This window comes from Centroberyx affinis, unplaced genomic scaffold (genome assembly GCF_046629955.1).
Source record: "Centroberyx affinis isolate AG114_WGS23_722 - 3 ecotype Tasmania unplaced genomic scaffold, CSIRO-AGI_Caff_v1 ptg003578l_1, whole genome shotgun sequence".
NCBI lineage: Eukaryota > Metazoa > Chordata > Actinopteri > Beryciformes > Berycidae > Centroberyx > Centroberyx affinis.
In genome coordinates, this window is record NW_027281505.1 from 65694 (window position 1) to 79074 (window position 13381).

At 37.9% G+C, this 13381-nt stretch overlaps 1 protein-coding gene across 1 annotated transcript in view; it reads right to left on the bottom strand.

The window, feature by feature from the left end:
* The window catches only part of LOC139661670 (glypican-6-like), a gene marked incomplete at its 5' end in the record, with an annotated part of 37482 nt that extends 33575 nt beyond the window's left edge, over window positions 1-3907 (bottom strand). Inside the window, 2 exons of the mRNA XM_071540200.1 lie at window positions 859-1002; window positions 3777-3907. Coding sequence (XP_071396301.1) covers window positions 859-1002; window positions 3777-3907 — 275 coding nt within the window. The remainder of the gene's footprint in view (window positions 1-858; window positions 1003-3776) is intronic.
* Between the last annotated feature and the right edge of the window lie 9474 nt (window positions 3908-13381).

The following is a 13381-nucleotide window of genomic DNA, read 5'->3' on the forward strand; positions in this document are numbered from 1 at the left end:
TTTGACTCTCAACAGAAGGGCAGTGGAAGACAGATGCGGGGTACTTCAGAAGGGAGCTTAGGGTCTATCTGAACTACAGGAATATGGATTTACCATTTTTTATCCTTGAGTCTTTTTGGCCCGCTACTATCTCGGGCCTTTGGGCTTGAGCTCTGGTAAGTCTGTGCCTTAAGCTCAGTTTGCAGTTCAGCTGCCCCCACCAATAATATGTCATATTATTGGTCATAAAAAGTCTCAAGACACCAAAAGTTCTGAAAATCAGTTGAACTCATACAATCAGGAAGGAAATTTGAATATTTGTTACAGAATTTGTCCTCTTGACAAAAATGATCTGACTGAAGATTGTTTTCCACTTCTCAGTCACCTGTCTCTGAGAACTGTCTTAGCTTTGAATGCCTATTTTATACAATATTGGAAATAAAGTGTAACATCTCACTATTATTTTGCTATTTAACATTAAGACTGTCCAAACCAAAATAGCTCATATTGTACTAGTTATGTTTTTGTTTTTATTTGCTGAATATTTATTTCCAATGGTTTATTATTTCTTGTATTGAGTGTTGGTCTCCCTTCTTATTTGTTTATTATTAGGATCCCCATTAGCTGTTCATGATGCAACATACTCTTCCTGGGGTCCACACAAAACATAAAAACAAGACATGAAATTTAACATTTGCTTACATTGCACTTCACTATTTCAGTACAGTACGTTTCTTTACATTGCCTTTGTACTATTATAGAACAGTCCGTGCAGCTCACAGAGAAAGGAGAGAGCGTACAAAAGAAAAATGAAATAAAGAAAAAATAATAAAATAAAACATCACAGTCGACAAAAGGTGAAGTTCTCCCTCTACTCACCAGTCTGTCCAGGCTGGTTCCAGCTGCTGTGGTGGGCCTCTCTTCAGGGGTGTAGGGCCTAAAGCGAGCATTGAACACGTCTGAAATGCCGCGCGCAGACCTTCCCATTCCTGAAGGCTTCGGTTGACCGCACCCTTGAAAGACCTAAGATGAATGAGACGGGATAAAATTACCATAAAAAGGTGGCAAGCAACAATTACCACACCAGGACTAGAGACAATAGAAAGGGAAGACGTAATCTTTTACATGTCTGCGGAAGCGTATTGCATTTATCTTGCAAAAAAAAACAAAAAACATTCCAGCACAAAAATATGTAATATCTTTGACAAAGCATTGATAAACAAATTAAAGTCTAGGTTATCAGCTGTCTAGAGCAGCATGAAATCTGCAAAGGAACATACCCAAGTCTATTTCCTTGTAAGATACACATCCCTTTTGATCCCAAATAGTTGTAGTTTGCCCAATAACATTTATTTCTTGAAAAGCCTCTGCCAATTTGCTCACAACACCATTTTTGGTCCCTGATTTGAGATAGAAAACCATATTGAGCCAAGCTGGAACCAATGCTGTCTCGCAGTGCCTGAGTCTCCCTTTGTAAGACGAATGAAGGAAAATGATGAAACCAGCAATCAAACACTTTCACAATATTTATAGTTCAAAATCCCTTTTGGGCCAGACTAGAAACAATTTATTTTGAATATATATGAGGTTTTAGTTATACAATTGTTGTATCATAGTGCAAAATAATTTAACCCATTAAGTTCTGGTCTGAAAATACTTGATTAAGTCAGAATCAGAGGTTTTGCCATTCCTACCTATATCACAGTTATTAATACAGCCTATAACATAATTTAACTGAATGATGTTAAAGTACTTAGCTAAGGTGACAAATGTGTGTATTAACATGTTTTACAGGGTTAGAAATGAGGTTTAATTAAATTTTCCCATTAAATTGTCCCAAATAAGAAGCTGTGACTCGGACACCAGCTTTGTGATCTTTTTCTCAAAATAACAAGGAAAGAGCAGATGCTTTTTTTATATGATGACTGGAATACGTTTTCATACATATCTTATGGGGGCAGAACATATTGAGGTTTTCTATCTCAGTGTGTTTGAACATTGACAATTTTCAACTAATTGGAATGGGATGGGCCTGAAGACAATCTCTGTCAGCTTCACAAGGTTGATCTTTGGGGGTGTGTCCGATAGTGCCAGGTTTCATTTGAGTGCTGCCACATTGTTCTGTGAAAGTGACAAGCAATGTGTTTAAAATAATTTTAAGTATTTGTTTTGGAATTGGGTGGCTAGAAACAAATTGCAGCCCTGAGGATTTCTGCTTTATAGAAAAGATACAATTTCTGTCTTTTATAAACTATAGGGTTTTAGACAGCAGAGAAAATGTGTTTTTTTTTTGTCTGGTATCCTAAAGCAGAGAACATTGCTGGACTAAAATACCTGAAATTATACTGTGGTTTTTTAGACATGGTTTTTATCATCAGTGACTTCCTTGCATCTGATTATTATAAGGATCAGACAACATGCCATAATAACAGAAAAGGTTGTCTAATTTTCCTGAAATATGAACTAAAGTTTTGTTGTTCATAGTGGAGTGAGACAGAAACAGCAGTGTGGGCCTCTTACTGTTTGAACCTGACATTAATCAATTTGCAGTACATAGGGGTTCATTGTAAGAATAAATTGTTTTAAAATGGCTTAGTCCCTACAGGCTCTTAGGGCCCAAACAACACACCTCTCTAACAACAGTGCTCATTAGCATTCCTCACTGGCCCGTCCGCTGGCCCCTGGCTCAGATTGTGATGGAGCGCTCTAATGTGTTACATGGCCCTCATGACAAGGAGCTGTCCTTTCACAAATATTTGTCAATTCTTCACCATGATTACAATACCGCTAGCCTGTACAGCGCATAAGCAAGGCGATTTTCAACAGGTCTGTGTTGCAAGAATGAAAGGTACACTTTCAGCTTCACCTCAAAGCAGTGTGGTCTGACATTCTCCAAAGCTTAGAGATTGGGTAAAGGACTAGATATGGTTAAAATCAGAGGACATGGGGAAAGATTGTAATCTCAGTGCAATCTTTCAGGTAAGTGCAGCCTTGCAGGAATGGTGATTCAGGTGCATACACAATTTGTAAAACTGTTCACTGTGGCCCACTAGATATGGGAGAGAATTTGACATCTAATTCACACTGACCTCTGTAACTCCACCACAAAGATGGGCAGAAATACAGGAAAGAGGAAAAAAGTGAAAAAAAATGAAAAACATGTGGCAGAAAGATTGGGCAAAATTGTGGTGTATGTGATGCCCAGCACCACAGTTTGCAGTTTTAAATTAGAAAAAAAGTGAAGTTGCCAAAAAGTGATTAACAATTTGAGCTCTAAAATGGCATTGCACATTAATATATATATTGTATATGTGAATGTAATATATATACTGTATATTCAGCCGTTTTAGAGCTCAAATTGAACATATACTGTATACTGTATATAGTATACATACAGTATATGATCATATATATATATATATATATATATATATTTATATAGATATCAAGTTTCCTATTATTTTCCATCCTCTTCATTCTCTTTATTCATACCCTCCCCTTTGTTGCACAGCCAGTCAAGAGAATGGAATTCAGCTGAATAAAAAAAATATATATATATTTTTTTAGTTGCTGTAAGAAGACGTAGACTTAAGTGTTATGGGCACAGCCAAGTCTAAATAGTTTCGTGTTTGAAATGTAGTGTGCGGTGTAAAGACATATTGCTTTTGGGACTTGAGGTTCTCAGCAAGACCAATTTTCTACAACCTAATAACAGTTGACTCATATCATAGCTCAAGTAGAAAGTGGCTGTGGTATCCAAGAGCGTCTTGGCAGTGAACAAAATTAAGTCGGTATACCTTGGCTGACACTTGCATGCTGTTGTCCTGCATGGTCATGATAGCCTCGGAGATCTTGACGTCTATTGGCTCTATGACTGCTTCGATGTTGAAGGGTCCGTCCAGTCTGTCTGCCACCAGTAACATAGCATCTGTCATAACACAGAGAACACACATCGAGTCAGAGAGAATGAACACACACACACACACATGCACATACACACAAGCCCACACACACACTGCTCTCACGCATGCATGGATACAGCATAAGCAAGAGAGCGTGAGAAAGAGAGATCTACCCCCAAGGAGGTCTGTTCTCTGTAAGGGGATATGCAACATCAAAGCAGAAATTACGATTTCACTGTGCTATGCTTAACATCAACATGTATAATAACACATATGGAGTGATTTGCATACATACAAACACATGCACATCACTGCAGTGAGACAGGGGATGGCAAAACCTCTGATTATGACTGTTAGAATTAAAAAATAAGAGCATCAGTAGAAATATATTCAGCTACCTGCATTGGTATTTGCTAACTGTACAAGCTTCTAAAAAATCTCATGTGTATGCATTGAAGAATTGATTATTCTTTAAATTACATTTCAGTAATTCAGTACATAACTTAATAACACAATTCTTTCTGCCAACCCTGAATTCCACATGGCACCCAACACACTCAAAGCCACTTCACCATTAAAAAAAATATGAAATCAGGTACATATTCACTATACAATACTGTTTGTTTTCTTGTTGATTTTTGTCAAAAACACAAACCTTTTCAATTGCTTCTTTGAAAATCAAAATTCTTTACAGTTCAATCACAATGACTGACTGTGACAACTTATAAAGGGCAAGTACAACAACGACAGTCAAAAGAATATCAGGGACCAGGACCTAATTACTCAGGATGAGGCATAAATCGATACCCAAGACAGATTACCCCACCCAATTGCCACTTTTCATTTTCATTAAAACAATATGATATTAATCTGTGTTCATACAGGACCTATTATTCCAGAAGGGATGGTGCTATTGATTGTCCCAGCTTGGGAGAAGTCAGGGGTGAAAATAAAGTGTTTGATCTTTTCATTAGACTCTATCTTGTCTCTCGAAAAAGTTGTTTAAAGCCTTGTTTGCAGGGGTCAGTAAGGGCAGAGAGAGGTGAAATCAAGAAGACCTAAAACTTGACTGTCAATTAGTGTTTGACATGGGGACATATCAGCTGCAGAGGAGGGAGACAGCTCAGGGCAGAGGGAACTTCGTTGGGTGTTTGACCAATGACAAATAAGAGAGATGGTATGCACAGACTCGCTCAGGTGCAGGGACAGAAATCTGAAAGAGGTCACTTCTTCAAAATGCTACGCATGTTCCCTGTGGAACAGATTAAAAAAACGCCTGCCTGCAGAATGCAGAATTGCCAATTGCACTCCCTGTTGAGACACTGTCACCCCATCACTGGCTTTGTGTACATTTTGAGTCATTGAAGGACTTATTTTTTGAATGACTTATCTGGTAGTTATGGTCGGGCTGCCATTCAGAAACTGCTTGTATCCAAAGAAGCATAACCTGGTGTAAAGAGAACAAAACCTGGAGCCAAAAGCAATGTAAAGAAGTAAAAGGGGCAGCCATCTCATGGGAGTCATTGGGACCGATGATTGTTATGGTTAAATAACAGCCAAGGAATATGAGGCCAATTTGCAGAACCAGGTGCACCCTACAGCGCAAACATTTTCCTATATTCCAAAATGCTAATATGCACTGCGAAACAAATGTGGCTTCACCGTGATGAAGTCAAATGCCTTCTAATGGCCTCCACAATTACCAGATCTAAACATAACTGAACCTTATCTGGGTGAGTTTTTACAAGATTTCAAATGATGTTGAAACATGCCAAAGAAAAAAATAAGTTTTAAATTGTGCTACATAAAGTCATAAAAAAGTGGCCATGGGCGTCATCTCTGGCTATCTTCATGCTGGAAGATTAAATATATGTGCCACACCACATGGGAACTTATATGTGCCACACCACATGGGAACTCAACCGCAGGCTCAGTTCAAAAATGAGCATTGGTAAATTTTTTAATGTAATTTTAACTAGTAACTAATTTCAAAAATCTTAACACCAATCATCGATTCCCCACCGGCTTCAGCCAGGGGCATCAATTCACTGGCAAAGTGCCTGCATCTAATATAAATTGCCACCAAAACATCCAGAACTGCTTATATCTACTGAATTTCTGTGGGCAAGTGGTGCAATTGCCGATGACTGACAAGATATTATTTGGTCAATGTGATACATTTTCAGACATCACCAAAATATCAGCTTCGAGGGAGCATTGGTCCTGAATGCTTCCCCGATGTTATGTCAAATTTAATTTTCCAAGTTAAATGTCTTTGTTCAAAATGTTACAGCTTGTAATTGCCTCCTGCAAGATGCACACTTGAGTTGATTAATACATAAGTCAAGGCTCATTTTATTATGATGCACTGATTCTCACTCTAACATGCACCCTTTCCATCTTGGAAACATAAAAAATCATAAAAAATGTTTACACAAAGTTTCAATGTGCAATGAGCAATGCAACTGGAGTAGTTTATCTGTGAGTTGAATAGAAAGCAACTGTCATTAAGAAACTAATCTTTGGTTAAAAACATATTTTGCATAGAAAGCAACCAAAGCAACAAGTATGGCTGCAGAAAGAAGCTCAATACTTCAGTTTGACACCTTGCAGACAGCTAGTCATTTAGTGTAATGCAGCCTGGCAGGCATATAGTCGTTTGCAGCATCATCATATTTGTTTATTTAGCAGTGGCAGTGTCAAATATCACTTAAGTATGTTTACATGTATAATCGCTATACAGTGAAGCATCAGAGGATTTTGGAAGAAATCATATAAACTATCACTTTTTTTTACACATTTAGCTGCCCAGCAATCTAGTTAGCCATTAGCCACTACCTAGCTAGCAGCGAGCAGCTAATTGGTCCACATGTTCACATATTTTTAGACAACTGTCAATTTTAGCTTGATTAGTCGAAAAGACATGACACAATTTGCAACTCTTGCTTGTGGTTGTTGAAGTGAAGAGTGCAGTACGGCCATAGCGGCAGCTTTGGAGGAAGCGGTTGCCTTCCAGTCAACACTCAGGGAAAACAAGTCCCTTGTGCCCGGTGTGTGCCTCAGGAAGTTCTGTATTTAATTTTTTCAGATAGTTCTGACTTTCACCTCAAATGTTTACTTTTCAGCTAAACAGCTAACTAACTATCTAACTGAAAAACCACCGCAATATCAACTGATATTAAAACCACCTGCCATTTATGAGCAGAACGTTTATATTCAAAGGGCAACACACTGTCAATATTATGATCATAACAAGTAGAACTTTTGGGATATCAAATATCAACTTTTTTTAGTTACTATTAACTAACTATACATTTTTTCTCAACTGTACCTCTTTCTTGTAGTCTTCATTTCAGCATAATCTACCTAATATTCAAGGAGGTAAACCCTGCTTCCCAAATTAAAGAGGTGACCAAATTAAATTATCCACTGTACCCTTTAGCTAAAAAAACGACCCTAAAAAAAAGTAAAAATAGCAACATTCCCGTTGATTTTATACAACCCTATCCCACCACTAGACGTTCTTTTTAAGCTACATATAACAACGTATCATGTAGCGAAATATGTAGATTCCATACAAATTAGCCCACCTTTTTGTGGACTTCATCCACAACACCAAACAGACAATTTTTTTGACCTGGGACCGCAACATATTCCTCCACTTTTCATTGATTACCCATGCCTCAGGGCTGCCAAAGACAAGTGAGCACTGACTGCCAAGTTGCATCCCTGTTACACCAAACTTGGCAGCTTCTTTTATTTGATCCTCCATCAATGCGATCAGGGGAGATATAACAATGATAACTGGATTCTCTCGACCCATTCCCTTCAGTACCAGAGGGACCAGCTGAAATATTAAACTTCTCCTTAATCCAGCAGGAAGAACACCAATAACATGTCTTTCTTCAAGAAAAGCTTTTAATGTACGGTGTTGTTCTGGTTTTAGAGCAATTACCCCTATAAATGCAAGTCTTTTGAAAACAACTTCTGTTGCAACCGCAGTGGCCATTGTTGTTGTGAACAAGAAGAAATACACGTACTGGCGCTTTGTATTGTCGTCATAGCATTTTGCTTGGAAGGCATGCCCATGGTAGAATCCGCCTAGTAACGAACACTTATGGGCTTGAATCCTCCTATTCATTGAGAATAGGAGGCAGATGTAGACCCTGAATCATGAAATCGTGAAAAATTTCGAAATAGCCGCTGACTAGCAACTCAGGAGCTGATTCCAGGGAAATCTCAAACACCACTGGTCTCGATTTTGACAAAATTTGGAGGGATTATGCATTTTGGTACTGTGTTCTGGCATTTAAAACAATCGCACTGATTTGCCTGATGGGCAAGATATAATTAAAAAGCTAAATTTCAAACTTTGAAAGGTCATAACTGCTACAACACCAGTCTGATTTTGATGAAACTTGGAGGAATGATGCAGCTTGCTACTGATTGGCCCAAGGGGTGCCTGCATCATTCGTGGGGGACAACATGTTTTTTTTCTTTCTTTTGGATGGTGGGTTGGTAACTACCCTTGCCTCCATATGTACCCCATGTGTTAGACAAGTATTATAGCAAATAACCTGAAAATACATGAATACATAAATGTGTTTAAAAAGATTTATAAAACTGTCTATTTGCATGTTCTGAACTAAAATCTGTTTTTCAGTGTACTTTGTGAACTTAGCTACAGATAGACTCCACTCTCCTGTCTATGCCTGTTAGTGGCTCTGCCTTTGAAGAGCACTTCTATTTGTTTACTCTGGACTCTCAAATTGGGCGTGATGCTTGGTTAGATTTCCATCAGGAGCTGGCCGGAGGTCATTGCAGGGATCCAACCTGAGTCCTGTGAAGTCTTCAGCTGCCTGTATGGGTCTCTAAGTAGAGTAGTGCTCTAATGATATGGCAGAAAACGACTCACTGGATTTATCTCAGAGCACAGGGGAAACTGGTGGCAATTCTGTTACTCATTCCATAAAGGACTCAAAGACCTAAATGGTATCCTCAGTTGAGTTCTGACAACCTATTTTTCATTTAGCTTAATGAATATTTTATGGATTGTGAGTATGAGGCAACCGAATAAACTGTTATGAGTGAAGGTTGTTTCTACATGCTTAAATAACTCTTGAAGTGATGTCACATACCGGAACACTTTTGAAATGATGGGCTGTTGATGAAAGGCGTCTTAATGAGAAATCCATTCTAACCATAAATCATTACTGCAGGAGGGCAAAGGAAAGCACTATGTTGTACAACCTTTGCCAATTAAATTTTGCACAGTTTGGAGTTAAATAGAAAAAAGAAAAAGTTTGACGCCTTATTTAGTCTCCACCATTTAGACATTATAGATGGTACCATCAGTCCTATGTTGACAACGTCTTTTTTGTGTGTATCTGTTTTTAACCAAAGTCCATCTAGGGACAAACATTCCAAATTAGCTTATAGGCTGAATGTTATGTAATATGTGACATCAGACTATTCTTTTTTTAAATGTCTGATGTCTATGTGTCTGTCCCTATTCAAACTGTAACTATGAGTACCTTGAACCATGTTTATGTCTCACAAACTCACCAATATGAGTCTTTTCCAAAGATAATGCATAACTGCTGAGATTTTGCAAACTACAATTAGACTTTGCAGACCATCTATAATATTTAGAATATTATCTAGTCCAGAATTTAAATACATTTTTTTGTTCTGATTTAGATTAAGCCTATAGACAACTTTAGGCTAATGGTCGCTATTTTTATGTATCACATACAACCAAGGTTGGACTAACAAAAAACATAATTTACTTTCATTGAACATAGTTTCTTGAACAGGAGGAGCATCTGCTGTTCTTCATCTGTGGGCTGTAGTGGATATGGACCTTACACTCATGAATATGCAAATAGTGAACTTGCCAGAACCAGCATACAGCTAAGGACAAATGGCTGCTTTCAGCAAATCAAGACGTTAGAAAGCAGCATTTGTGACCACTCAATAATCCAAGTGAACCCCTAATTTAAAACCTTTGCATTAGAAGCCATTATTTGTGACACCCGGCATAGGCATAATGAGCTCTTAAGATGGACTTATAACTTAAAATCTTTACTAATACTTGGCCAAAGAGCGTGTGTAACAAAATTTTAAATTTGACTGATATATTAAGAGATACCGTTTTTGGTATTTATGACACTGCCCATTGGTTTAAAATACCTTTGCATAGGCAGTATTGTTCCTAATGATACATTCAGATTGGGGCTGGGCAGGTTGATGGTACGCAGCAAACTGGCTATCATTCATTTTAAATAAGATGTTCCGGTAAGCAGTGCTGGAAATGGCCAGGTTTTACAGAGTGGACCCTACATCCAGAAAACCAATATGAGCAATGTAATACATGCACCTGTGATATACTAGATTCAGCTACATTTTACTCACTGTAATTCTGCCAAGATTATATAAATGAAAATAAATCATATGATTTCTGCTTGTAGAATATCAGAACACTGGGCCTGTTTTCACAGTGAATCTTTAAAGGATAAGGCTGGTGTTTTTTAATGCACTGCTTACCGTCAACAAATCCTATGAAAATAACAAAATCAACAATGCGTTTGCTCTACTCCCGTTACTTTCTGACATCCCACGTACCGTTTTTAGCCGTCAACCCGGAAGTAATTGGCCCAAATTATACGCTAAAAACCTTGAAATACAGCTCACAAAGATATAGTTTCAATTTTTAAAATCGCTAACTGTTACCACGAGAAGTCAGACTGTTGTAGTTATTACCAAATCAAATTCAAATGGGAACAAATTCTTCTTTACGCTGGGGACTATTTTGGTGCTACGAAACTACTTTCCTGAGATCACAAACGTGTCTACAGCAGGCTTATTAAGTTGTTTGAGGAAAAAGTCGGCTGGCCCGGTGCATCGCGATGATGAAATATGCTGCCCAGAGCAAGGGCATGGCTCTTTGACGTGTTTTTAATCGTTTTTTTAATACAATGGAGTTCTATGGCTGCTGGGACATGGCTTCATTGGGCACCGGCTACATGGACGAGACTTGTTGGCAAAACAAAATCATTGCTGATTTTGTTTTTTTTCATACGATTTGTTGACGGTAAGCAATGCATTAAAAAACACCAGCTTATCCTTTAAGTAAGTTATCTGATCTATTATTACATCTACTCCTTACTTACATCTACTCCTTACTTATTCTGTATCAAAAAGAAAACTGAAGACCTACCCTACTACCCTACGACTGTCCTGAGTCTGTTCAGTACCGCAGGATGTTGTATTTCCCCATTGCTCCACACCACAGGTCTTCACAAAATACAGCTTAGAGAAGTTCATAATGAAGGTGTTTATAATTGACTGTTTAGTCTCTGCCAGCGTTCATGCGGTTCTTTCAAGCATACAGTAAGTTCAGGGTGGAGATTTCTTTCCTCTTCATAATTGTTTATGACTATGGTCGTTTATGGCTGTGCTTAAAAAGCCTATGTTTATGGTTACATAACATCTAGATTGCTGTTTTTATACTTCATTGTTGTTGATGCCATTGTAAAACCATAAGTTTAATGCTTTAATGTCTCAGCAAGGGCAATGATTACAAGGGTTAGCTTACAAAACTAAGAATTTGAGGGATTTTTAATGGTCAGTCTAAACCACACCCACTTATGTTTAAGCTCCGCCCACCCCCAGATTTATCTGAATACAAATACGAATAAAAATTATTTGGTTGGTGAATAAATACAGATACAAATACAAATAGTAGCATCTCTGAACATCCCTAGAATGAGGCGACCATCATGTCTGCAGACTGGAATTATTTTAAATTGCAGAGAGAAAGCAGTTACCTGTATTGCTTAAAATACAAGTGTTTCAAGGGGTGGCAGCAACAGAGCTGCTTTCAACGTTTGTGTATTGGAAAGGTATTTTGTTTTTAAATATACTAACAATGATAAAAACTATATAAAACAAATGGAGCCACGCCTTAATAAATTCATTCTTAATTCTTAAAGTATTAATATTATCTTTCCTTGCTTAGTTTTGTTTTACTGATTTTAGATTGATCAGACTGATGGTTGTAGTACGCAGCTGTTTACTAATGACAAAAATATTGGATCGGGATTCAGTATTGGCAGATGCTCAATATTAAAGGACTTGGATTGGATCGGAAACAAAACAAAAGCTGATCGGGACATCCTTAGCCTAATCTGTATAGTTATATTTCAAGTCTAGTCTAGAATTCTAAAAATACAGCCATTTAAGGCCCAAATATTTAGGAGAAGTTGTAGCAGAATTACTACATCACATTTACAGTACTGGACACATGTATGTTTTTTGTTGGGCAGGTTTATCCTGTAAGATTCAAGGCAATGTCATTAAAAATGACAGATCAGGTCACATTCATAATGTTTCTCATGCAGTGCTTGTCAGAGATCCCAGGTCATCTCTGCTCATTGCTTTATTTGCAAGCACACAACAAAACAGTCATGCAAATAGTTAATTACTGCCAATAGTACAATTTAAACCTATGTCAGGCTACAAGAACTAAATGAATGGTCTTGAGTAAATGCTTGCCGTCCCGTCGGAAAGCTGTGCACATTACACAACGGACATGGGTTGTCACACACATGAAGATGAGGTATCACACACTACCTGATTCTGTCATTCAAAAACATTTTCCCCATCCATCCACAACAGTTCATTGTGAATGCAGTTACAAAATAGGTGCTCGATCATTTCTTGCTCCATGGCTGAGAAACTACAGCTTACATTACAAATGCATTTTGAAGTGATATGATTACAAGGATAATATTGATGAAGAATTGTATATGAGCCTTCTTTCACTGAATTTAGACTTGTATATTTAGGTGGGTTGATCCAGGCACATTGCAATTTCTATGGGATTTATTACCATAATACCAAAATTGTATAGCAAAAAAAAAAGTGGAGCAAGTGGAGTTGGAAATCTCTACTGAAATAAATTATCTATATGAGAGGAAGTCTCTTCTGGTTCATTCTCTTTTTCTTCACCCTTGAGCTATACTCCTGTTGGTTGGTGCCAGGATCACTGTCAGATTTCAGTCTTGGCAAGTCTTGTTTCACACTACTAAGTCCAGCCAGACTGGCCCGACGAAATCACACACAAAATCTTATTGGGCTGTGACTGGTCTGGAGTCATCGGTCAGTCTTGAGCACATTCACACTATGGATGGTCCAATCAGGCTTAGAATGTGTTAAAAATCATAAAGTGTGACCTAGCCTTTAGGCTCTTTGTATGCAGATCCTTCTCCTCATTATGTAAACTAGTGGTTCCACTGTCATGCATGGTCTGACAGGCTATTCAATGACAAAGAAGCAAAGAGAGAGCACTCTACCCCTGAGAAAAGGTATGAAACCTTGAGTAGGATATCCAGAAATGTGAAAGCTTTATGTTTTAAGGTGAATTAGAGCAGTGATGTCTCTATTTTACACATCTTTTATCAAATCAATCTCCATATTATCCATAGAAGAGGGTTTGG